The sequence below is a fragment of the Anopheles coustani genome, chromosome 2 (assembly GCF_943734705.1).
Source record: "Anopheles coustani chromosome 2, idAnoCousDA_361_x.2, whole genome shotgun sequence".
NCBI classification, from domain to species: Eukaryota; Metazoa; Arthropoda; class Insecta; order Diptera; family Culicidae; genus Anopheles; species Anopheles coustani.
In genome coordinates this window covers 53,334,965-53,362,953 of record NC_071289.1, presented here as the reverse complement: position 1 = coordinate 53,362,953, position 27,989 = coordinate 53,334,965, and the positions used below count along the sequence as shown (strand labels likewise).

Genomic DNA, 27,989 nt, shown 5'->3' with positions numbered 1-27,989 from the left:
AAGCAGCAGGTGTCGGACTTCCGCAATGGTAGGAAAGGTCAGGTTTTTGTGCAGTGTCCTGCAGTCGCGTTAGATGAAGTTAGGAAGGAAGTGCAGTCCAAACTCGGGGATGGTTATTCCGTCCGTTTACCGTTGTCCAAAGGATAATGGGGATGACGGAGAAGTTCTCTGACGAGGAAGTGATTGCACTTCTGAAAGAACAGAATGCAGGGATCCCGTTCACGACACTGGAGCTTGTTGGAATGTACGAAACTAGGTTCTACAAGTACCAGAAGTACAATGTCGTGATCGATGTGGACAAGGAATCGGCACAATGTCTAGAGGACCTCAAAAAGGTCAAAATAGGTTTTGACAGTTGTGCGATAAGCACTTCTGTTCATGTATTGCGATGTTTCCGGTGCGGGCAGTTTGGGCACAAGAGCACCGAGTGCAATAAGGAGGACGCCTGCTCTAGGTGCAGTGGTGCACACAGGACGTCGGAATGTAAGTCGGCGGCCTTAAAATGTGTGAACTGCGTGTTGGCGGGTTCAAGGGGGAGCGCGGAACATGCTGCTTTTAGTAGCGAGTGCCCCATATACAAAAAACAGGTATCTCAGATTGCTAAGCATTCCCAATAGCAGAGATTGCTGGAGATAGGGCAGCGATATGAAATCATGTATTGCAATGTAGCTGGCCTATCGTCAAGCTATGTTCTGTTACGCGACTCGGTAGAAAGGATGCAACCCGCGTTGGTCCTTCTATCTGGAACGCATATAACGGAGTGCGAAGCATTTGATCAGTTTAGTATACCGGGGTACAGGGCACACAAGTGGGGGGGGGGGGGGTCTTGTCTTGAAGGTGATTCTAATTGAGTCACTGGAAGGCAACTGGTTTTTGGGGTTCACTGAGACTCGAGGCATGGCGGCTGCAAACTATGGCGTTCTGTATCACTCACCTAGTTCAGGTGACTCACGATTTGTCGAAATTCTGGAGGACTGGTTTGACAGATTGTCTTAATTGGGGACTTCAACATTGATTGGTTCAATGATGCGGAATCCGAAACATTTAGGAGACTTATGGACTCGGTGTGCCTAGCAGAAGGTTAGTGCAGCTACTCGTATTACGTAGAATAGCAGGACATTGATTGACCATGTGTACTGTAACACAGACTCAATTAGCGTGGTTACAGATGCTTGTGCAAAAATATCTCATCATGAAACTTTGCTTTTAAACTTGAAGGATGAACGTTTCAGGACAGTTCAAAAACAAGTTAAATGCTGGAATAGGTACTGTAAAGAGGGTCTTTGTCAGGCGGTCACATTGGGACTACAGAGGGAAACTACAAATTTCCTGAAAGCTGCAGATCTATTGAAGGATATACTAGAGAGTGCTATGAATAGTTTAGTTTATGAAAGGACCGTGGAGACTAGATACTCTGGCAGATGGTATACGTTGGCTCTGGAACGTCTAAAGCGGAAAAGAGACAAAGTGTATAAAACATTTGTTCGGACTAATCTGGCTTCACATTGGTGTGAGTACACTAAGCTACGAAACGAGTACAGTAGGTCTTTAAAAACTACTCGTGAGGAATACTTCAATAGGGAAATTAGCAAGCATCAGGGTAATAGTAGGGAAATTGGGAAACTTCTTAAAAGCATGTTGAAACCCGACGAGAATACCGCTTCATGCGTGAAATTCGATAACTGCTTCGAGTCCGATGAGGCGGTGATCGCAGCAGGGTTCAACAACCTTTTGTGAATAGCGTCACTCGCTATTCTCGCAACCAGTCGAGCTGGGACAAGTTGATACTCCCAGGCATAGATTTTCTTTTCAACCAATAGACATGAGCAAGCTTAGGCAGATATGTTTTGACCTGACCAAAACGGCAGGAATAGGGAATGTAAATGCAAAAACTTTGCAGGATTGCTTTCATGTAGCGGGGGAGACACTCCTGGATTTGATTAACCAATCGATGGAGAGAGGTGTTTTTCCGGAGACATGGAAGGAGTCATTGGTTATACCTATTCCAAAACTGACTGGAGCTATCAAGGCGGAAGAGTTCCGCCCCGTCAACATGCTTCACACTGTCGAGAAGGTCCTGGAGGTTGTAATCAAAGACCAATTGGTTCGATACCTGGATCAGAACGGCCTGCTGGCTCGGGAGCAGTCGGGATATCGGGAAGGACATTCCTGTGAAACTGCACTGAACCTGGTGCTTGCGAAGTGGAAGGGGTTGATGGACAGTGGACAGCCGGTGCTTGCAGTTTTCTTGGATCTAAAGCGGGCATTTGAAACAATATCGAGACCCTTGTTGCTCACAACACTTCGACGATTCGGTATTGAGGGGAAGGAACTCAGTTGGTTCAGCGATTATCTAACAGGTAGAACCCAGAGGACAATTTTCAAAAAATCTGTTTCAGATCCCATTAAGAACACCCTTGGGGTTCCACAGACTTGGACCAATTTTGTTTATCATGTATATAAATGACATGAAGCAGGTCTTACGTTCCTGCGAGATAAATCTTTTTGCTGCTGACACATTAATATGTATATCACGAAAGGACATCAAACAGGCAGAGTCCCTTTGAATGCAGACTTGGTGGCTCTGGATGGCTGGTTGAAATACAAGAAACTCGCATTAAACATTAGTAAAACACACTACATGGTGATGTCGAGGAGGGAGTGGATCGGCCAGCTTTCCATTGCCATCAACACGGAACCAATTGACCGAGTCTCCCAGGTCAAATATCTGGGAGTCATTCTTGACGACGGACTTACATTCAGTGCACATATTGATCAGGTCATCGGTAAGGTGGCAAAGAAGTGTGGGGTGATAAGTAGACTGGGGAACAACCTTAACTTTTTTGGGAAAGTTCTTCTTCTTCTTCTTGGCGTAACGACCTCTTGGTCATGCCTGCCCCGTTAAGGGCTTACGAGACTTGTTTCCCTGTTGTACGTGGATAGTCAGTCCTCTCGTACAGGGGAGGGTCCGGTCTCGGTTGGGATTCGAACCCACGCCGTCGAGGTGGTGAGCCCCGGCGCTCATGGGCCGATTTTCTAGCCGGCGCTACCGCTCGGCTGTCACGGACTCCCTGCTTGGGAAAGTTCACCTCTACAAATCAATTATCTCACCGCATATTGATTTTTGTCCATCAATATTGTTTTTCGGCAATCGGACACAGCTCAAAAGGTTGCAAAAAGTGCAAAATAGGGTAATGAGGTTAGTGTTGTGTTCTAGTCGGTACACGCCGTCTTCTGTTATGCTGGATGTCCTGGAATGGATGTCGGTTTAGCAGCGGATAGTGTACCAGACTATGATAATAATATTCAAACTCCTGAGGGGCTTGCTGCCGAGGTACCTTGGAGAAAGATTAGTTAGGGGTTCTAACGTGCATCGGTACAACACTCGAAGGGATCATGATCCTAGAATGTCAAACTTTTCGACAGTGCATATTTGCAAAAAATTCTTTGTTTTGTAAAGGTATACAATGGTATAACAGCATGCCTAAAGAGATTGCCGAGGCTGCAAACGTTCGCGAGTTCAAGCGCTTGTGTGCCGTGTACGTTAAGCAGGTTGTTATCCATATGTTGGACAAGGGAGATACCGGCTACACGAATAGGACCCTGCAAACGAAAATGAGTTCTATTGATGATAACATCACGCTCTGGTTCACAATACGAGCCTGCGCGATGTTCATGCTGTCTCTATTTCAACGCTCTTCGGTCCCTTCCAGTCCACAAGCTCAGCGAGCTCGAGCAGTTTTGCTTCGGATCGGCTGAGGTTGTAGGCCGTTTCGAGCAATTCACTGCCTCCTCATGCTACCTCCCGTTGTTTCCGCTCTAGAAGCTGCGCACGAACGATTCGAAAGCCGATCGGTTCGATTTTTTCTTCACGTTTTGCTCCCACCGCACTATGGAGCAAAAAGAGCAAATTGCCGGGAAAAAATTCGGAATCAAATGTTTTGCAATTTTTTCATTGTAATATCGTGTAATACTATTATATTACACAAAATTATGATGTTTCAGGACATTCCCGTCAGGTGGCGCTGCAAAAACCACAAATTTTTGGAATTTTCTATGGGTGCATTTTTTTTTTCAATTTTCTTTTTTATATTAACTTAAAGATTTTTTTAAGTTTGATATAAAACAAACTAAATTTACTACAAACTATCATTCAAAATATTGTCAATTCATATATAATCAAAGCATCTAACGCGGACATAACGTCTCCTAACGAAGAACTACTATCTGAATATTCTGAACTTGTACCATTATCTTCTTGGTTTTTAATTGGCAAGGGACTATTACTATTTGAGGAGCTGTAATCTACGAAAAAGGGTTTTACTGCGTCTAGGTATGGGATTCATTTTTAATTTTTTAACGATTTAGCCAGAGATATTGTTGAAATGTATGAATCGGATGATTGTAATGCTCTCATAAAAATGTCTTTAATATTGAATTCTCGTTACATTTGACGGACGTGTTCTCTTCTATCCCTTCTTTATATTTTATTTCTACCTTCTGCTGCTTCCTCTCCTAAGGATCCCAATGGTGCTGGAACATTTGCATGCGCAAGAACTTTGTGGACAGTAGAAGGCATTTTGTACCAATTGTAATGATGTATGTAAAACATGTATGTGTCTTTGCAATATATACTAATAGTTTTTGGATTTCAAGGCTGTGAACAGTTGATGGCTTTTAAAATATTTCGAAACCATTCTATGAGTTCTGTTTCTATTTGCAAAATATCGCTCAATTTTTCTATGTTTGAAAAAGCCCGACGACAAACATTTCCCGTCGTACTATTTCCACCCATTCACCTTGGTTCATCTACTTTAACACCAAATTCCTTGTACATCTTTTCCAATACAATTTTTTTCGATGATTATACATGTTTTTATAATTTTTAAGTTACCTTCCGGTTTATAAATTCAAAAAAAAAAATATTAAATTCTGTACAAAATATGAGGCAAGCATTCGAAAATTCTCATCCAACAGTGCAGTGTAGTGGTATATAAGTCATAAGATAAAGTTGAATATGTGAATGTGTGGTTTAGAATCTCTTTTATTAATTGAAGGTAACGACTGCTTCCACTCGCTGCTAGCTCAAGACTCAATCACTTCAACGCAAGCAAAGGCTACTATGATTGCTTCCTCAACACCCTCTCTCAATCATAGCCTCTTTAACAAGCACAGATCTTTCGACAGTTTCTGGATTTCGAACACCCAAAGTTAATCTATGTCTTTCAAAATTTCCTGCCGAAAGACTCTTTGTAAGCATATCTGCTACTTGTTCGCTGGTTGGTATGTACTTCACACTCATGGTACCATTTTCAATACATTCTCTTATGAAGTTGTACCTTATATCCAAATGCTTCATTCTTTTCTGGTCACGAGGCTCCTCTGCTATGCATATACATGACTGATTGTCCTCGTAGATTACCAATGGAACATTTATGACTATTCCAAATTCGCTTAGCAGATTCCTCAACCAAATTGCTTCACACGATGACTGACTCAATGATACGTACTCAGCCTCTGTGGAGGATAAAGCCACTGTTGTTTGTTTTCGTGTAGTCCAAGAGATCGTATTTCCGTAAACTTGAAACAAATAACCACTGGTTGAACGACGATCGTCCATGTCGCTACCCCAATCTGCATCAGCAAACCCTAAGATTGGTTCGACTCGAGCTTCACGATGGTATTCCAAACAATAATTCTTCGTTCCTTGCAAATATCGTAACACACGTTTCAGATAATTCCAGTGTACATCAGTAGCACCACTCTGGAAACGGCTTAAAATATTGATTGCTATACTTACTACTGTGTCCAAAAAGTAAGGTGACATTGGATGTTAAATTTTGCGCGCCAAAAATAGCCCCTTGTTTTTATTTTTCGTATGTCACTATGCATGTTTTTGATAGCTGTGCCAAGTTTCAAGTCAAAATATCAACCCGGCTAAGAGCAGCAATTTTTTAAATTTGGTGCTACCTGTGTAATCCTCGTTGGGTAAAGATGTCTAGCACGAGCAACTTTGTTGAGCAGCGCTCGTGTATCAAATTCTGTTTGAGAAAGCCTTAAATGCACTGTACCACTTGTACACTTGTTTTTTTGACATTGTTTTGTCACCGAATCAGGGTGTCCACTCAGATTATGATTTCAAATTCCCGGTTTTTTCCCGGTTTTCCAGGTTTTTTCCCAGCTTTTCCCGGTTTTTTCTAGTTTATGCAGGTTCACTACATTTCGATAGCTTATAGTAGATAAACTTGGCTGTTCACATACGGTTTGGGATTATAGAGCATCGTAAACTGAACTTTCATTGCAACAACACACATTGCTTGAGCGTATATATTTTAAAAGAAAATCCTTATAAAAATGTTAAAAAACAACTTCATTAATGACATAAATAACAAATTAATTTTTAATTCGGCTCAAAATTAGAAATGAAAAATGTTTTTCCTTCGCTCATAGAATTTGCTTAATCATAACATTTTTCAACAAAAGAAGGGAGATGTAGCATACCTGTTGTACATCTTCTAATATTTCTATCAAAAGACACGTTCATAAACACGTCGATACAAATGATTCACGTTATCAAAATTTTATGCAAACACACCAACAACTCAAATGAGCTACATTTCACCAAGAATAAAAACTGATCAGCACACTCGTCTAGCGAATGCCGCAATACAATGAGATCCCATACCAAAACAACCAATACACCAGCTAGAGAGTGGTTAACAGTTAAAGGTAAAACAAAAACCTTTATCCATATCAAACCATTGCTGACAAATAGAATGAAACATACATAATTATTTCCGTATATCTGCAAGCATATAAATAGTGACACATTCATAACAAGTGAAGCAAGAGATTGCACCGCGTGCGATCGTCCCGAAACAAGCAACCTTATAAACTCAACAGGATAAAGGATCTCATCAGGAAATATTGGTAGAAGGACAGGAGTTTGCAATTGAAATTTCAAAGGACGGATTTGAACGCTGTGAATATTTTCGTACAATATCATAGGAAGCGATTAGCTTTTCAGCTAGTAGATTTACTAGATTTAAAGTAACTGTTTTGGCTACTATCTGAAGCATATACAAAGACATTTGGTTGCTTTGCCATTTCATATCGAGTGTTTAAACAGATGATCAATGCTTTTACAATTTCAACTGGAAATCCCCGTTACCATGTTACGAATGTTAACCCTCGATGCGTTTGTCTTTCGTACACATTGCTTCCCTGGCGACAAAATCATCATGCTTTCTCGCTTTGCCTCTACGCCGGCACTACTGGAAGAAACGAAAACGCAATATGGATACATTGGACCTTCAAACAGCTGACAACAAATGTCGCCCTTAACAATTGAAATGTAGTGACAATTTTAAAGGAAAATATAATTACGCTACGAGAATAAAATATGTAAATCTCAAAAAAATATTATATGAAAAATATTCCCGGTTTTTTCGGCGAAATTCCCGGTTTGCCCGGTTTTTTTCCCGGAAAAATTAAATTCAAGGCTGATTCCCGGTTTTCCCGGTTTTCCCGGTTGAGTGGCCACCCTGCCGAATGCTTTTACCAACATTCTCAACGTCTCTGCAGCGGTAATGTCGTTTCTCAAACAGAATTTGATACACGAGCGCTGCTCAACAAAGTTGCTCGTGCTAGACATCTTTACCCAACGAGGATTACACAGGTAGCACCAAATTTAAAAAATTGCTGCTCTTAGCCGGGTTGATATTTTGACTTGAAACTTGGCACAGCTGTCAAAAACATGCATAGTGACATACGAAAAATAAAAACAAGGGGCTATTTTTGGCGCGCAAAATTTAACATCCAATGTCACCTTACTTTTTGGACACAGTAGTATATCGGGGCGCGACGTTAGCATCAGGTACATCAAACATCCAATAAGTTCCCGATACGGTTTTTCTGTTGCTGGTTCACTATCCTTTTTCTTTTTCACCTTGATATTCGATTCCATAGGAGTTGATGCCGGTTTACAATTCTCCATTCCGAACCTTTGCAATAATGCCGAAATATGAAGCTGTCTGATTTAATTTCAATATTCCCTTATTTATATTTCGTAATATTCGTATGCCGAGAAAGTTCTTTAACTCCTCCATATCGTCCATCTCGAACTCATTTTTCAAAAGCTGTTTTAAATTCAAAATTTCCTCCATTGAACTGGATGCCAGAATGATATCATCGACGTACAATACCATATAAATGCATACACCATTAACAATCCTAGTGTAAAGACAACTGTCATAAAGTGACCACCGATATCCTTGATTTAGCACAAATGAATTGAAACGTTCGTTCCATGCACGCGGCGCCTGCTTTAGTCCATACAAGGATTTGCGGAAACGACATACCTTTTTCCTCCTCTCAAATCCTGGTGGCTGCCGCATATAAACAGTTTCCGATAATTTTCCGTTGAGAAAAGTAGTACGTACATCCATCTGGTGCAAATGTAGATTTTGCTTAACTGCCACTGCCAATAAGGTTCTTACAGTTGTCATTCGCACCACGGGGGCATAAGTTTCCTGATAGTCGTAACCTTCTCTTTGAGAGCAACCTTTAGCCACAAGTCGCGCTTTATATTTGTTAATGGATCCATCATCAGCATATTTAATTTTAAATACCCATTTGCAGGGCACTGCCTTTGCACCGACTGGTAGATCCACTAAATTCCGCGTCTCGTTTTTCTTGAGGGCTTGCATCTCATCCTCAATTGCACGCTTCCAATGTGGCCAATCATCACGTTCTCGCAAACCGTTGATGTTTTCCGGTAAAGCGTCTACGTAATTTTCCGCATGTAATGCAAAAGCTGCAAACTTTTCGTCACTATAGCGTTCAGGCACCTTACGATTCCGATACCGCGCTATTGTATTCTTCTTCCGTCTCTCGAAGTTCCACTTCTTGATTTTCCGTTTCCAAGAAATCCCTTCTGTCCTGAATCGAATCTTTCTGTGTTTCCGAGATCTCTTTTTCAAGTGATTCCACGCTAGATTGTTCCGGTACTATTTCCAATTTTCGTGATTCCACATGATCATTCACTAGGTGATCCTCAGTGAACACTTGAACTTTGCTTTTCGATTCTTGAAAAACCACATCACGAGCCATAAAGATCTTCTTTTTCACAGGATCCCATACTCGATATGCGTTGCTTCCATACCTGACCATATAACCAATTTGGCTTTTGGCATCAAGCTTCATTCGCTTTTGCTTTGGTATGAGACAAAATGCCTTACTTCCGAAAATTTTCAGACGAGATACGTTTGGTTTCTCTCCGAACCACATTTCGTACGGCGTTTTGTTGTTTTGTAGCGCTGAAGTTGGACTGCGATTGATCAAATATACTGCAGTCAAAACTGCCTCATTCCACATTGATCGTTTGAAATCTGAATCATCTAACATTGACCGGGCACGTTCCATGATAGTCCTATTCATTCGTTCTGCAACGCCATTCTGCTGTGGCGTATATGGCACTGTCGACTCCATCAAAATTCCAGCTTCTTCACAGAATTGCATAAATCGAGCATTTATGCATTCTCCGCCGTTATCACTTCTTAATTTGCTGATTCGACTGCCAAAGTGTGCCGTGACCATCGCTACATATTTTTTAAAAACATCCACGACATCTTCTTTCGACTTTAGTATGAATGCTATTGTCAGATGTGTATAATCATCAATAAAAGTGATGAAATACTTCTTTCCATCCCATGAAGCTGGTGTAAAAGGACCGCAGACATCAGTGTGAACCAACTGCAACGGACGAGAAGTTCGATGTTCAGTTGATTTTTTAAACGGTAGTTTGGATTGTTTTCCCATCATACAGGAAGAACAAACTTCTTTTTGCGGTTTCAAAATTCCACTAATATCGATTCCTTCAACCATTTCGCCTCGTACAAGCTTTTCCAGTCCAGCATTTCCAATGTGTCCATACCGTCGATGCCATAATGTTATGTTGCTTCCTTGATCTACGGACAATGCAGATACGATTTTCGGAACAATCATTTCTATTTCGTATAACCGACCCTTCTTCTTTGCAAAACCAATTACTTCCGTTTGACGTGTTATTCGCGCATTTTCTTTTCCAAAAACTACTTCATTTCCTTTTTCTGTTAATTGTCTTACCGATAGTAAGTTGGCGGAGAGTTCAGGAACATACAAGACGTTGTATATTCTGCACACTTGATTTTTATCATTTACAGAGCATACTACTTTCACTTCGCCGACCAGGTTGCTTGAAAGTGATACTCCTGACTTCGCTACATGGACCATGATTGGTGTTTCCAATTTCCGTAAATTTTCAAGATATGTTTTATCATTTACCATGTGCTCCGATGCTCCACTGTCTAGGATCCAGCGAATTCTTCCTTCAGTTGGTGTAGCATTACATGATAAAAATGCAATTTCATTGCCTGTATCCGCTGTGTATATCTTACTATTTTTCCTCGGTTTGTTCCAATTTTTACTGCTGTTTTCCTTTTTCGATAATTCTGGACAATTAACTCGCTTGCGTCCAATTTTTCCACAACCGTGACACTTGTATTGAAACTTTCCAGTTTTTCTAGTATTTCCAGCAAATGCTGAGCTCGATTCCGGTCTAGCTTCACCGTATTTTCGCTTAGTTTCTTCACTTAGCAACCGCGACTTTACAAATTCCAAAGTACACTGTTCTGCTGGTAACGTCTCAAGTACCGTGATGAGATTTTCGTACGCAGTAGACATTGACTGGAGCAAAAAGAATACTACCACTGGTTTGTCGGATTTTATGTTCGCCGACTCCAATTCCCGAATGGTCTTTTCAAAGTCCAAAATATATTCTTCCATCGATTGTCCTCCGTCGTACTTCATTCCTGCCAGCTTTTTCAATAGATAAAATATCCCTGAAATTCCTTTCCTTTCGAAAGTGCTCTGCAGTGTAGTCCAAATTGCCTTGGGTGATTTTTTCCCGCGAATATACTCAAGCTGCGAGTCCGCTATTTGATGGATAAGGACGGACTTACACTTAGTGTTGCGTATTGCAACGGTCCGATCGAAATAGTTCTAATGATGACATAAAGAGGGCGCTGCGGGATCGCTCCCATAGATCGCATAGAGTCGGTGCAGTGGCGCGTAGGCGTATGAGTGAGGGCGGACAGCGGCGATCACAGCTGATCGGGAATGGGGCAACGCCCGATCCCGAAACTCGGCTAAAAGGTCAAGGGCCGAGGTTGTCGCGTGACGCATGCGAAAGCGATAAAAGATGCACCGGAGATGACAAACGGGTCTTTCATTTCGGGCAGCGGAGAAAGTACGTTTAATTTTTTAACTCTTTAAAATAAAATAGAAGTGTTCAAGAAAGATGTGTGTCTAATCTCTCCTGCCGGCGGAAAGAAAGCCTGTTGCGTAGCAACACTTAGCGTCTTCCTTCTTCCGCTTAGCCCGTTTTTCCTCCTTTTCCTTTTTTACAGCCGCTGAATCTTCGGCTACTTCCGGGTAGAAATCTCCCATCCAACACAAAATGAACATTTCTCCATACAAAATGGATCCCGGTTGTCTCAACGGTTCTCTCAACGGTCGTCCAGTCAAACCGGGGGAATTCATTCGACCCGCGATACCGATTACACCGTGTTGCATACTTGAAGGAGCTGAGAAACCCCGTTTTGTCCCGGGTAATGGGGATCAGTATGCAAAAGGCACGCACAAAACCGCAAAAAAAAAGTTCCCACGCTTTCCCCCATATCGGTTCTTGTCTTGCCTATCTCTTCTCTTTCGTTTCGCTGGCGTGTGCGCGTACGCTCGCACTCAGCGGTCGGAGACGGGTCGGTCAGTCGGCAGTTGATGCTCCTGCGGAATGGACGTGTATTTGGGATGTTGGCTCTGGCCGCACATGTGTTTTCGTCTCGTTCGCTCTTGCATCGTCGTCGTGTATGTAGCGCTGTTGACGTCCCGAACCCTTAAAATGGCATGATTGAATCTGAAAGAAATACTGGAAACAAGGTAGGCTATTGCCAACCATAAATCCAACACGTTGTGTACCCAATATATATCAACGAGTTTGGGACATGAGGTTCACACACTAAACGGACGAAATTAATAAAAAAAACAAACAAGATAGATTATCTTGGCTATGGAGACGCCCGGTCAGTGATGTAGTCAAGGTGCAATCAGGGATGTATTGAATTGATGGTCGTCATTTTTTATTCGAAAAATATATATTTTTTGACCAAAAAATTTTTATTCAAGAAATCGAATGCGCGTTATCTCATTGTGTACTGATGTCAATGATTTTTGTGAGATTCAATGGGAACATGTATTTTGGCTTTTGCGCCCAAACGGTGGTAGATAGCGTCTTGCGGTGTTGGACAAACTTCAAGTACTTTTCAAAACGCAACTCTTAAAGTTCCACGAAGATTCCCTCAGACCCTTGCTTCTGCCCGTAAATTCAACCCAAATGTGTAAATATGTGCCCTTGCAAAAATTGTCTCAAACCATTCCAGACAGAATACAACACTCGTTATACCATTCGGTCGGTCACACCACTGCGATGTGAAGGCAAACACACACTATAACAATTAAAATCATCCACCCGGAATCTTCTAGTGTTGTTGGTGTAAAATTGTTGCAAAACGATGCAAAGGTGGTTATAATGTAACAAGTTCTGTTCATTATGAAAAAAAGGAAAACGATAATACCATGTGCCAGCGGATATGATGCAATGTGGGATAACGATTTTCAAAGCTATGATTTTTCCACAAGGAACTTTTCTTCGTACTTAGCTTCCAAAGTTTAACAGACCGGATGGATCGGGTAATGATAACGATATTTACAAGACATTTCACAGTATTTCCTTCTCTCCTGCCACCCAGCACCGCCATGTTGCCATGCTTTTTATGCAGAAATCGGCTTCGGATCGGATTTTTCAATTGAGGAAATCAGAGCGTCTTCTACGCTAGTTTTGATCCCAACATTAGTTTTCACTCGCGCGGTTTCCTCTTCAAACGTTAGCAATTCGCAACATATCTATATTGGTATTTTTTCCTGTATTATGATGGCTTCAAGCAGGTGATGCCAATGTTAAAGAGAAAAGATTTCGTCAAGCTAATGTTCTTGATGTAAAATTTGGGTTTAGGTTGGAAATTCCACAATATTATTTTGCATTTGTTTATTTCGGCAATTATTGCAATTATTGCATTTGTTTATTCTGCGTGGGTAATGCTGTTGCAAAACATACGCTTGTATTGCTGTAGCAACTGCACGGGCGCATAGAAAAAAGATCACTGCCCGACAAATTATCGTTACTTTGTAAGTTTCCTATGAACACAAATGCTTGGGGTTCGATATTACATGGCCTAACTGTAATATTGGAGTTCGTCTAGTGATGCGTTTGTATAATGAAAATCGATCGAGTGGGTTATTGAAAACATGAAGTCTTTGGACAACACGTTGGTATGCATTCAATTATTCAGTGTTGGTGACACTGTTGCAAAACATACTGCAATATCGGATCTAGCATCTACGCGAGAGGAGTAATCGAGGCCAGAAAAATAATACCGTTCTTTTGTACCTTTCCTTTAAGTACAGGAAATGCATATAGTTTGATTGCGCATTCACAGAAGGTGCTTTGAGCCTGACACTACTTTAGCCTGGTGCAATGGAAAAGTTGTGATTTGTTTGTTTGCTGATTGAAAACGAGAAAGTGCGTGGTTGGATTAAAAATTCAACGCGGTCGTCGGGATTTTAAATTCATCAACATTACTTTCATGCTAACTTATAGATATTATAAATGACTCGATCGTGTTTTTGTTGAACTTTGCTCTTGTTACAAATGCTTATGTTTTACAGTACGGCGTATGCGCTTGTTGTTTTCATTGATGTTGAACTGTGACCGATTTTTTCAAACAACGTGTTAAACGCATGGTTTCTGCTCGCAGGTACCATCTTTGTCCAAAGAGACATCTTTTTACCAGTTGTTGTTTTGTAAAAACCATATGGCAATGTTGCAAATGCTTTCAAAATCATTGATCTTTGATCGTTCATAACTCCATCAGTTGTAAAGCGATTTAGGAGTTATGACCTGAGTTGAAAAGATCCTTTTCTGGTTAACATTATGTCTTCGGATTGTGTTTAGCTACGCTAAACCGTAACGGTATGTTTTGGAATTTATTTATTATGCATTTTTAAAACTTCTTATAGATTTCTTTCCGACTGCTCGTTGTATCGAATGGTAGAACGGAACATAAACAAAACAAATGCATGAAAAAAACGTGCGGCGTACGCGCGAACACAAAGAACATGCATACATGTTACGTTCTCCATTCTTCGCTCTCATATACAATTCGAATCGGTGATACCGTTTCCCATACGATTTCTATGCAGAGTCCCTACAGGTATGCAATTTTTAACGAGCGCTCGGTACAAAATCGAATCGGTTACTTCGTTTCCCAACCGGAAATTTTGAACGCCGGCGGTGCGAGTGCAACGGCAAATTTGACTGATGTATGCGTCACTTTCTGATCCACGGCGGAGGCGTGACCGGTTCGCGATCGAAACGGTTCTTGCTGGTGGGGCTTCTTCTTCTAAAGTTTTCTCAATACAATGAAGCAATCCCAATTCTTCCAGGTAGGCTTCAATCCGAAAGCTCCAATTTGAAAAATTTGTCCCGTCGAAAAGATATACACGAACACGAGATTCCTCCATTTCCGGACGTTCTGGGCCCATATGCCCAAAATATGTGAATGTGTGGTTTAGAATCTCTTTTATTAATTGAAGGAAACGACTGCTTCCACTCGCTGCTAGCTTAAGACTCAATCACTTCAACGCAAGCTAAGGCTACTATGATTGCTTCCTCAACAGATAAATTCTCAGGATTTGGAATAAATCCATTTTATAAGTGCTTTACACTGTTCATTTCTGTTGGTTCAAGTTTATCCAGATGATATCTGAATTGTCACTAATGAACGAAAGACGGATAGGCGTTAATGCCGATACTAGTAATTCACTGTCTGATGCAGTATTTTCTTCGGAACAGTGAAACGTTTGATTGTAAATGCTGTGTCCACTAGATCCGTCAATGCCCCACGCGCGCGATAATACGACGCTTAGTGAATCACACAAAGAAGATGAAAGGTACCGCAAGATTTCTGCTTTTTGTATTTCAATTATTCTACACGCAGTGTGATTCACCAACTCTTGAAGATTAACTTCAACTTTTACAGGTAAGGGTACAAACAGAACAAAATGTTAGTGTAGGGTACATTATTAATAGAAAGGTTGGGTTTAAAAAGATGGGTTTGTGAGCTGTAGAACAAGAAAAAGCGACCTAATACATTCAAAGCAAACCAAACCAAATTTCATTCTTTGCCATTGACTTAGCTTGTCTTTTCCCTTTCACGTGATGTTCAACCACAACCTTGCTTCACATTTTTACGATACGATCATCGACCTATATTTGATTGAATGAGAATTTCATATATTTCTTACCACACATGATGCTGCATATGGCATGATGGAGACGCCTAGTAGGTGATAAACTATAAGCTTCACATATTTGTAATTTGTAATTTGTAATTTTTATTGAAATTCAACGGACCATATTTGGCCCCCTTGAAGCGTTTAAGTTTAGTACAATACATAGCTTAATACTATTTACATCTAACGGGTGACCGGTTGCACCCCACGAATAGAAAACAAAAACGCGGATCTAGACATGTCAGGTTCAAAACGATCACAGACTGCATTAAATTCGCGGTACATAACAAGAAACGGGTCTGAGGATCCAAAACGGGTACGACGAACCTCAACGTCAAGTAGCGTTCTAGCACGGAGTGTTCTCGCAGGGACGTATAAACAGAGCCCCGAGAGAAGTTCCGGCGCGTCAATATAAAGTACAGAATGACCTAAAGATGCGCGCGTATGCGCAAATATCATTTATTGTTACAAAACATTCTAGACTATAAGTGGGTATGCATCATATTACAATCTTTCACAATCCTTAGCGATGGCGTAAGGTTAAGGACAGAAAATTGAAAAAATTTCCAGGAGTTTTGCGAAACAATGCTTAATATTTTGTGGCTTTCAATTTCAATTTACTTAAACTGTCAACAATTTTAAAGCATGATAATATAGCTTTGAAAAACTGTACTTGAAATTCGATTCCAACCATTATTATAGGAGTTACAGACCTTCAAAGTTGATGGTTTTTTTTTCAATTTTTCACGCAATATTTTCACAAACCTTGACTTTGACGGGCTGTTTCTCAGAACCTGGAAGAACAGAGGCTCTAGTTTTTGGGTCATTTCTTAGTTTCATCTTGTAGTTTAAGAAAACATATGTCATTTTTCTGAAATCCAAAAATGAATTTTTGATTTTTATCCCGGCTTCGCTGCATCGTGCACCGTTGGGTTCGATGCAACGCACCGTCCCGCATTAATACTTCCCTTCCCGCATCAACACTTCCCTTTCCGCTTGCTCCTCACGTTCTACTCGCACCAACCGTTCCCGCAGCGTGTCTAGCGTTCTCGTCGTCGTTCGCTCGACCGTTCGTACATGTGTGTACATCTGCGTGTGTGCAGTAGCAATTTTGTCAACGTGATAAGAGGCGCGAATCGCTTTCTCTTTCTGGTGCGGAGTTTTCCTGTGCATTTTTTAATTTCTTCTCTTCTTCTCTTTTTTCGGGATCAGCTGTTTTAAAGTTTTTCAAATCGCACCAAATTAGAGCGTTCTATCAGCCTTCCGAGACAGTCGCATCAAATGTATCAAATTGAATCTCGAATCAAACGTCTTTCACAACATGTCTTTCTGTTTGGAAGAATTGAAGAGCAGCGGGAGATTGGCTAGAATGTGCCGTGCAAAAAAGCGTGCGTTAGAGGATACCGATTCAAGTGAAAATCAAGTTGATGGTATGTGATAAAGATCAGTGCGTAAGCAAGTGTGGTGAAAGTTTAGATTAATCAATGAGTTGATAAACATTTGAGAAACCGTATCAAGCGCTGGCCAAGGCATTGAAGCTCCTGTTGCAATAGATGACGACGAGATCATGGGTGATCAGTTGGAAACCGATGAGGAAAGCTTTCAACGCGGTTTACGTAACTGGGCACTTATGGCAAACATTTCTCATGTGCACTTAAGTTTGTTGCTTCTATTAATTAGAAGTACAACAAATTTTTATGTTCCAAAGGACGCCAGGACGTTTCTGAAGACACCGGTACGCGTGGGAAAACAAATCACGCATCTCGCGGGAGGACAGTTATGGTATCATGGCATAAAAACCGCGCTGCAGAATTGTTTTTGGTAATTTTTTATGAATTTAGGTAGCGTGCAACCACATTTAAACATTTTTGTTTGCTTGTAGTAAAATAAAACCTGCTGTTGATGGAATCGAAATTAATCTGTCAATGGATGTACTCCCGATGCATAAAAGTGTACCAACGCAACTGTGGCCAATTTTGATGCAGCTGCATAACATTGTCAGAGCCCCAGTTTTGATTGTTAGCGTATTTTGTGGCGTCTCCAAATCAACAAACTGTGAGGAGTACCTGCGTTGCTTAGTAGATGAACTAAATGAGCTCCTTTCGAATGGCCTCTACATCCTAGAAAAATTGTACAGCATTCAGCTAAGAGCTATCATTGCTGATACACCAGCTCGTGCATTTATCAAAGGTGAGCTGAAACAATCGATTCAACCTCAATTATGAAACTAACGTAGTAATGCAACACTAATATCATTTCAGGAGTGGCTTATCATAATGCCATACATGCCTGCCAAAAATGTAAGTGCGTGGGCATTCATGTAAAGGAATCCAGAAGGTGATCAACGAGGACATACATGCAGACAATCGTACCGACGAGGAATTCCGAAGCGGCCAGTATGCCAAACACTATTTACGTCCCTCACCAGTTCTAGATATTAAGGATTTTGATGTAGTGCAGGACGTTATAGTAGGAGACAGGCTTCATTTGATAGACCAGGGGGTAATGCGAAAGTTACTCAAGGGATGGGTGGATGGTGCTTTGTCCCCTTATCCTACATGGAAATCTGAGCAACAGAAACATATTTCTAAGGCGTTAAAAAGCATGGAATTCCCATCGGAAATTAACCGCGGTCATGGAAAGGCACTGAAATGCGGACATTTCTACACTACGCTAGTAAAGCTATCTTGCCAGAAATGTTAAGTGATGATGCTTTTCACCACTTTAAGCTATTCTTTTGTGCAATAAACATGCTTTCGTCGAATCATTATAAAAAATATTGGGAATACGCTGGCACCCTCCTGACAGCGTTCGTCTAGCAGTTTAGCAATATACATATATAGCAGAAACCATCTGACCAGCAACAAACATAACCTTATACATGTCAGTGATGAGGTTTGTAGGTTTGGACCACTTGATTCTATGTCCACCTACCCCTTTGAAAATAAGAGGTGGATCCCGGACGCTGGAGCAGATAATTTGCAGGATGACGGAGCGTATAGAGATGAAAATAGAGGAAGAGAACGATGAAAAGACGTATCTATCCTGCATTAAAAATATGGAATCAGGAGGTAATATTGAACATATCAGCTAGGTTTATGCTAAGAAAAGGGAACAAAGACGGTTGGTTCGAGAGGTTTACCGGATAAAAGATAGATTTTTTATGAGTTCTTTGTCGTGTTAGAAAGCTACACTTCATAGATATTTCGTGCATCGTGGGTATTTGCGTATACTGTGATTGGTGGTTTAAGTTAGGTTGATTCATGGTGAGCTGTTTTGCTCAGTACAAAACGGTACCATTAGTTGTTACACCAGTTATTCTTTGAAAAAGGTTTGTTTCTTAATTGTTTTATCCGTATGTACTGGAATAATTACTGTAGGGGAAGGTGGGGCAAGACGCGCCGGTGGGGCAAGATGCCCCGGCCTGTTTTTCGCTGAATTAAGCCATTTAAAAATAATTTAAGAAATAGAATATGTTCATCAACGTATCTACTACAGACTATGTAAATTTCACTGCACGAAAAAACCATTTCAAAATGAAAACGAGAAAAAACCAAATTGACTCTAAATGATCTAATATTTTGTCACTTTTATGTAAGGTATGGCATGCTTTGATATAATATTTTTTAAACACCGAGGCCTTCTTTTACTACCTGATAATGGTATTTAACGAATACCGAAGAGAAACTGTTTTAAAATTCTCAAAATTTTGAATAAATTACATAAAACGGACGATCCTCAGAGTGGGGCAAGATGCGCCGGCCTAGGTGGGGCAAGACGCCCTAGCATTCCAAATGTAAACAATGGGGCAGGACGCACCATTAAAACAAGAGCAAGTCGCACGGTGCCTCCATTATCAACGCATTGTTGATTTAAATAAGTCTAATATTAAACATGCCATGTGAGTTTCATAAGAAACGAATTGTTTTTAGTTCTTCATATGAAATTTGTGTTAATTTTTTATGATATTCAACTGTGTTTTCAAACCACAGATCATCTGGAATACAAAACGCCAAATTTTGACTCTGTCAGAAGTGCTACCTGCAAGGTTGATGTAATTGTAAAGGTTGTACTAAGGCGGTTGTACAAAAGGCCAAAAACAGATCCGTGAAAATATTCAATAATTGTTCGGAATTCAGCAACGAATTTATACCCAAACTGTCTTTTGAATGGTACATCAAAAATATCAATCCAATGTGGGTTACATGGGCTCAGTATCGACTGTTTACTAGTGCCTCTGCATAGACTAACCTTTCAACAAGCAACCTTGGTCCATCTCCTGTCTGTTTTAGGCCATCTTGCCCCATGTTTACGTAGTGGCGCGTCCTGCCCCACCGGCTGGGCCATCTTGCCCCACTATTGTCAGCGGAGCAAAAACTGAAAGGCCCTTCGAAAATCTTATGTAATATGAAATTGATTAGTTTGATATAGTGTTTGATATTTTTCATACATAAAAAAGATGTTTATTTATCTAACTTTGAAAATTAGAGACTTTTTAATGAAAGGAATAGAAGAGAATAATGTTTTTCGCTTAAGGGGCGCGTCCTGCCCCACCTTACCTTACTTGGTTTATTAGCAGTGTACCGATTGATTGGTGTCAACAAAGAAAGCATAACGTTTCATCGGGGGTCCGCGACAGCCGAGCGGTAGCGCCGGTTAGAAAATCGGCCCATGAGCGCTGGGGCTCACCACCTCGACGGCGTGGGTTCGAATCCCAACCGAGACCGGACCCTCCCCTGTACGAGAGGACTGACTATCCACGTACAATAGGGAAACAAGTCTCGTAAGCCCTTAACGGGCAGGCATGATCAAGAGGTCGTTACGCCAAGAAGAAGAAGAAGAAGAAGAAGAAGTTTCATCACAACATAACCTGTATACATACATTTTTTATGACAGGTTTGTATATTATTCGAAACGTTTCACAGATAAAAGAAAGATTTTTCATATGTTCTTTTTCATTTTAGAAAGCTATAAAGCAGCAGAGTTCAGTACTTATCCTAAAAATATTGGTGAGTTAGTTATTTATTGATATTTTCTTATTTTTTTATAGTTATTGTTGATTTATGGATATTTATTGATAAATCCTTACTAATGGATTTGAATATATTATTATTATTAGCGCCTATCTAATAATTAAAAATTATCTAATTTAATATGTTATAGAAATGTCTCCATGTTCGACCCGAACAGCCGATATTTGGCTCCATTTCGTGCCGAAATCGACAGGCCAAGCGGAATGCCGTTACTGTAAAAAAAATTACAGTTACTCAAATACCACTTCGAATTTAAAGAAACATTTGGAACGTGTGCATCCCCACGTGCCAAAAAATAGATGTTGTATTCCCAAGACAGTTGGACAAGTTGTGGGATCTGAAAATTCTGCAGTCCCGAGTACTGCTGCAGAAGTACAAGAACCAATAGCGATTAGAACATCAACCCAATCATGCATGTCTATAGAGCCGTTTCTGAAACGAATATTAACCGTAGATTCAAAACGGGCAATCGATTTGAAACTGACAAAAATGATTGTCAAGGGATATCATCCTTTTTCTATTGTGGAAGAGCCAGATTTTGTGGATTTTGTTCACAAACTGAATCGAAACTACGATTTGCCCGGGTGAATAACGATTTCGAAATCCCTTATTCCGAGCATGTATCAAGACATGGTTGAACATGTCAAAAAAATGGTTTCTTCGGCCACATCAGCGGCGTAAACTACTGATGGTTGGACGAACATCAACAATAGTAGCTTTAATGCCATAACAGCCCACTTTATAGATAGTAATGAAACTCTAAAATCTGTTCTCTTAGAATGTTCGAAGATTCAGCAAAGCCATACGGGAGCAAATTTAGCAGGCTGGATAAAAGCAGTTTTAGAAAAGTTTAGTTTAAGTAACAAGGTAGCTGCTGTCGTTACTGACAATGCAGCAAATATGAAAACTGCAGTATCAGATTTGAAAATGCCACACGTGACATGTTTACATACGCGTACATTAAACCTTATCGTTAAAAATAGTCTAGATAATTCCATAAGAATTCTAATCGATGAGGTGAAAAGGACGGTAGTGCACTTCAAAAAAAGCACAAAAGCGACATTATAGCTCGCTGAAATGCAAAAGAATATGATGCTGTATGTAACTCTTTTAAGCTTTAAAACAAACTTAGTTGAAGAAGACTGGGTAACTATTCAGTAAGCTGTCGATGTACTAGAAAATTTCAATTTGGCTACACAGGATGTATCGGCTGAAAAATATATTACGATTTCAATGTGCGGTGTATTGTGTCGTATTTTACATAATAAAATAACAAGCATGCTGAATAGTTCGACATTAATGCCAAAAATTTGTTTGTTGCTCGAATGTCTGCTGCTAATGATAGCAACGTAAAACTTGTTGAACTTTGCACGAAATACCCAGCGTGTTGTTCTTAATGGCTGATACACAAACGACTGACACTGAGCCGAGCGTTCGCCGTGCTTTTATTCGGATAATCGAAGTTCATACATATAGAAGGTGTACCCTTGTCACCATCGCGACATAACACATGATTGACACTTCTCCTGTCATTTGACGCTTGTATGAACAGTACATTCATGCAAACAAACATATGTGAACAAAACTAAGGCCATTTCGAAATTTCGATAAAGTTTCTAGGGCATTTTTTTTAGATCCTCGACATAAAGAGCATGGTTTTTTATCAGATAAGGAAAAACTTAAAGAAACTCGCCAAAAAATCATAGAAAAAGTACAACGGGAAATACGAAATACAAATGACGATCCACATGAAGCTCCACAAGGGTCTTCATCTAATAGTTTTACAAATAGGAGGCTATAGGAGGATTATGATAACGAATAAATTAACATATCTAGTAAAATCCACCCATTTGCAGTAGCCACAAAAGAAATTGATTGCTATGTAAAAGAAGCATATGTCAATCGAAGCGATGATCCCCTGCTGTGGTGGAAAAAAACAGATATCCAAATCTACACAAGCTTATGGTACAAACATTTTGCATTCCAGCAACGTCAGTACCTTGTGAAAGATGATTTTCTAAGGCGGGGCAAATTTCAACAGAAAGGAGAAATCGATTGAGTACTTAAAAAATTGAAGAAATTATTTTTTTGAAGTACAACAATGTTTAATGATTTTTTGTTAAGTGTAGAATAGGATCCACTTTAGATCCACGGTCTGCCGGCTTGGTGCCAAAACCCTCAGCATTTAGTTTATCTATCCTATCTTCTTAAGGGCTTTAAGGGATTTCGAAATCGTTTTTCTCATAGAGTAAGAGTTTAAGTAGTCTACGTGGAGTTCAAATTGCACTACGAAGTGTGCTTGCATTTGACGCTCGAGTTAAATTGAAACAGTTCATCAAGAGGCAACTGATTGGGTGATGATGGAATAAGCTATGAAGCTAACTACTTTTAATTTCAAATGATCAGAAGTTTTTATTCACATTGACATTTTTGAATACATGGTAATGGTAATGGTGTAATTTGGGTAACTGGACCGCTTGGCCAACTGAGACGTTCTTCTACAAAACCTGGAAATAATATTTGGATTATGCAGGTAACAACATTTTTCATTTCTAGCAAGCACTCATAGAGTATGTCCAGCTATTAATCTTATTTATTTTTCTATATAATCTACTTCTACTGTTATTCTAGGTACAGCGATTTCTACAACCCTATCATTGAGTCATAAATAAAATCTCCTAGAGGATTTCTTCCTCTCGAGTCCTGGACTCGACGCAGATGGCCGATGGGTTGTTTTCCAGGCAGGTCACTATCTGGGACATTCAAACTGGAAGCACACCGGTTGAAGCGACGCAGCGCGAGGTGAGCTACAACGATGTGGTGATGCGCGTCCTGTGAACCAGCTCGAAGACGACGAACGAATTTCGTGGTGAGACGTACGGAACCTTAGCGAACCGTATGACTACCTGAACCTGGAACCGAAGGACTTCCACAGCGTCTCTTCAGGAAAAAGTGTCATTCAATTGCAGTATTCCATTGATGATGCCGCATGAATGATGAATTACTCGACGGTCCAATCCACAGAACGAAGCGGAGCTGATGAACGCCATCGCAGGAGCAGCTTCGTTAATTACTCCATCTGATTTCCCATGCTATATGTGCAATATGTGGTCATATATCACAAAATGCCTCAGAAAGGAAGCAATTATGGAGTAAATATGCACCAAACCCAATGTACAACTGTAAATAAGAATGTTTTTGAAAAGGCGACCTTTATGAAAATAAATATTAAAGCTCTTTATGGAAATTAATATTTTCATTTACAATTTTCAGAAAGAATTTCCCGAGACATTTTAAAGAACTTTCCAGCTAAACAAAAAATATTCGAAAATATTGATACGTAACGGAAAATTCAAACCACGAAATGGAGCATCCACCTCTACAATCGACTCTTTGAACAAAAGCGCTCACAAAAGGCTCGGAAAAATGACTGCCGCTAAAAGGTGCGGCGAACGGTCTAATAGGAGCGATCAACGCGCAAAGGGTGCTCCCATTATCTTAGAAGGGTCTGTCACGCCGGTGGCCACCCAGCTCCCCTGACCTTAATACTATTGATTACTTTGAGTGGGGCACAGTTGAGCGGGACACCAACAGGGCGTCCTGCAATACCAAAGCGGAGCTGGTGGCCAGAATAAAGGCCGTGTTTGCGGCCTTCCCAAGAGACATGGTTGTCCGGGCTTGCGCGCGGTTCCGGAAGCGGGTGCAGGCGGCCATCGACGCGGGGGGGGGGTATTTCGACTAAAAAATGCGGCAAACATGGTAAGCTAAACTTTGTAGAAAATTTTTTTTTTACTATTTAACATAAATTTGATAAAATTTCCTTTCCTACACCCTCAGAAACTGTCAAATTTATCTCGAACACCCTAAATACTCAACATTAATATGTGTTTAGCAACAAACCTCTCCGCTGCCTCTCAACATAATACATTCAACACCTACCAGAACCAAAATATACGTGTGTAGCGTGCCGGGTTTCAGAGGGAGTCGTCGTTTATTCTCTGTGCTCAACTGACTGATTTGGCGGTGCGTCCCAAGGTCCATCGGGACCTTGGATTACACCGCCCAACTAAAGGCTAGTTCGGTTGGGCTCACTCCCTCCCGTGCCCAACCGTCTTACTCTAACAGGCCACAGGGCAATGCACGCGTGGAACTCTACACCGATCAACGGTGATCGATGGGCTGCGCTATTGCCAACGCCCGGTTCCCCGCGTACACTGACCCGTGGCCGAAATGCGAGCGATGCAAGATTGCATCGCTTCACGTGAGCTAGGCGATCGCTTGTTGATTGATCGAGATGCAATTATTCGATGATCTGTGAATTCGTACTCATGATTTGTCACAATTTTAATCAGTATGGGTAAGAAGGAAAAAATCATCCCAGAACTTCGTTAAGATTGGCCAAGCGGTTTCTTAGTTTTAGTTATACATCGTATATTTGATTTTATTGTATGAAAAATGCAATTTTCACAAAGCTTTCTATTTTCCGGCTTTTAATTAGAGAATATTAAAGTTGTTTTTTCTTTAAACCTTCCATTAATAAAAACGAACAAATAATCGGTCAAGATTGGCTCAGCCAATTTCGAGTTTTAGCGGTAACAAAACAAACACTCATTTTTATAAGCTTCAATTTTTTTATGGAAAAGAGCATTTATCGAGTTTTCTGGGTTTCTGACTTTTCCTAATGATTTTTACAACTTGCATTGTTTTTATTGGGCCAAAAGAAACAAATCATCAGAAGACTTCGTTCCGACAAGTCCAACCGTTTACGTTAGAGAAGGTAAATTTTTATTTTTTCATGGAAAAAAGGCGTATTTACCGAATTTTCCTTGGCTTTTCCTTAAGAATTTTCAAATTCTCTTTTTTCCTAAACCTTCCTTGAGTGAAAAGGAACAAATCATACGAAGTCATTAAAGATTGGCCAACCGATTTTGAGTTTTAGCATCACGAACATACAAACATTCATTTTTATAGATATAGAGAAGAAGAGATAAGACTTTGTAAAATATAGTTTTGTACATGTAAAATTTGGTGCCCATGGCGCAGCGGTAGCGCGAGGAAACACCACGCCACAGGTGTGGAATCGAATCTCGAGTCTGGCACCCCCCGGCATTAAGAACGGCTGACCACCGATCTATAATATACCGTCTTTCGGTCACCGAAAACTCTCCTCGGAGAGAGGCCTTGTCCCACTTGAGGATGTCGTGCCACATAAAAAAAATGTAAAATTCAATTATCGAAGACTTTAAATAATATTTTTTTATATAAGAGGATATCTTCCTTTCCTTTCCTGAACATAGGCAATGCATGGTTGTCAAATTGTTCGCGCGTACAAGTTCGCAACGTCTCCGAGCCCCGCTACACGACCCGCAAACTCAAAAACTTTTCGGCGAGAAGAGGGGAGCAACCGAGAAGTTTACGTCAAAAACTTTTCAGCTCCGTGAGCTGAAAACTGCACCCGCGAAGTTTTTGGCAGCTAACCGAAAACTCAAATGCGTCAGAAGAAGAAGACGAAAAAGAAATAAATGTAAACATAACAAATCTCAAAAACAAAATAAACGAACATATGGTGATAAATTTACGTGTTTCTTTTGTAGTTACGGTAATATTTTGTCATTTTATAGCTATAATTTTTAATTTGAGATTTATTTCCCAGTGATGAAACTTTTTTTAATTTCAGAGACTTTGACCTCCACGGTCATTCGTCTCTGCCTGTGATGAAACTAAATTACATTTCCGTTGGATTTTAAGGTTACTAGGCAGGTTTTTTTTTTCGGCAATGTGGCACCCGGTGCAAATGCATAAGGGGATTATGTGATGGATGCTGGATAACAACAAAGGGCTCCCGAGATAAAGGGTTTGGCAAACTGGAGAGCGGGAAGTCACTCGAATGATAAGCGGCACCACGTAAGGATCAAGTGGGAAAGAAGCACAACAAATAACTGCGAAATACTAAAAAAGTAAAGTGACTTTCGTGCTCAAACTGTGTGTGCGATTGTATTTTTTTTATTGTTAATATATGTGGTTTTGAATTCTCCAGCTAATTTCATCTAAAAATATTCATCCGGAATTCGCTGGTAAACAAGGCAAGATGAGCGGAACCGAATCAAAGAGATTGTACGCGCGTCAGGTGAGAACGGACATTTTTTATGAAAAATATGAACGGTTAGTGTAAGATTACGGTTCTTACATATATATTATTTATTTTAGGACGTAGAACAAAGCCTCCGCTTGATATCGGCAGTGGAGAAACGGCCGGTCGTTTATAATAAAAAACTAAAACATTATAAAAATAAGGTATCGCAGAACGACGCTTGGTCAAGCATCGCTGTGGAGGTCGATATGCCGGTAGCAGAAGCCAAGCGTTTGTGGCAAAATCTGCTGGGGAGCTACCGTTCGTATCGATCAAAAGTTCGGCAATCCACACAGACAGGGGCTGGTAAGTTGATGTTTGTTATAATGTTATGTTTTTATACATATATAAAATTTATTAATTGCAAAACATATATATATATAATGTTTAGCACACTCGGAAGTGTACCGACCGAAATGGTTCGCGTACGAGGCCATGGCGTTTCTGGGAAATGTGTTGGAGGACGATGGACACGTTGATACGGTATGTAAAATAATTTTATTGTTAAATTGTATTAGGCATATGTACAGTCGTACCTGATTTGTTGAGTATGTCTTAGTTGATTAGTTCGTTAATTGTTCAGTGTAATAATTGTTGTTTTTTAAATCGTGTACCATATGCTTACGAATGTTCATTAGACGATCAGGTGTACGTGTCGGAATAAATTGTAGATTTTCCAAATGATCGTTGTTCCGCCAGTCGCCTTGAACTAAGTTTCCATCAACGATCCTATCGAATGACGATGGCGGAGAGTAAGTATTTCTTGAGGAACTGTTTGCTCAAGTTTATTATCAATTTGCTATTAATATTTGTAAATATTTTTTTTTCTTTTCAGCTTGACGAGCACGATGAGGACCTCGCTCTGCACTCCCTCAATCCTTCTGCTCCTCCTGCTAATCCGACTCCAACATCACCTCCTGATAGCTTTGACGACCACTGCTCCATGTTGCCAATAGATCCCCCCCAGTCCCTTTCCGATAATCTCTCTCCTTGTCCTGGACCATCAAACCGTTTATCTTCCTTACCTTCAAGCTTTCCTTCCACGTCCTTAGACGATACACCTCCACCTTCCATTCCTGCCCGAACCCCCGCAAACCATCAAAGAAAACGGCGAAGGATCAATGAGGGTAGTGAAGTGAACGAGGTCCTCAAAGAGCTAATGGAGGCGACCGTGGCCAACGCAAACTCGCCGGAAAACACTTTCGGTCGCTGGGTCGCTGAATTCCTCAGACGATTCACGCCTGAGGAACAACAGGAGGTGACGTCGAGGATTCAGCGAGCCATGCTGGAGGCCGAGGACGATGTGAAGGCCAAAAGGCAAGCGATGTGATTGTTATGTGTATTGTGTTTAATGTTATAAATGTTGTTTACCTCTATTT

The 27,989-nt window shown here is 40.5% G+C and overlaps 1 protein-coding gene across 1 annotated transcript; it reads left to right on the top strand.

Annotated features, from left to right (window-relative positions):
* Nucleotides 1-146: 146 nt before the first annotated feature.
* Nucleotides 147-27,940, top strand: LOC131264623 (uncharacterized). Its single transcript, XM_058266895.1, has 4 exons — nt 147-335; nt 26,688-26,916; nt 27,002-27,093; nt 27,446-27,940. Exons 1-4 carry the CDS (start codon nt 147-149, stop codon nt 27,938-27,940), a joined length of 1,005 nt encoding a protein of 334 aa, XP_058122878.1.
* The last annotated feature ends 49 nt before the right edge of the window (nt 27,941-27,989 follow it).

Excerpts from the sequence above, each read along its gene's own strand:
- LOC131264623 (XM_058266895.1), top strand. The coding sequence starts at position 147 with ATGGGGATGACGGAGAAGTTCTCTGACGAGGAAGTGATTGCACTTCTG. Across the intron at positions 336-26,687 it reads GTCTAGAGGACCTCAAAAAG|GACGTAGAACAAAGCCTCCG; the intron begins GTCAAAATAGGT and ends TATTTATTTTAG. Across the intron at positions 27,094-27,445 it reads ACGATGGACACGTTGATACG|CTTGACGAGCACGATGAGGA; the intron begins GTATGTAAAATA and ends TTTTCTTTTCAG.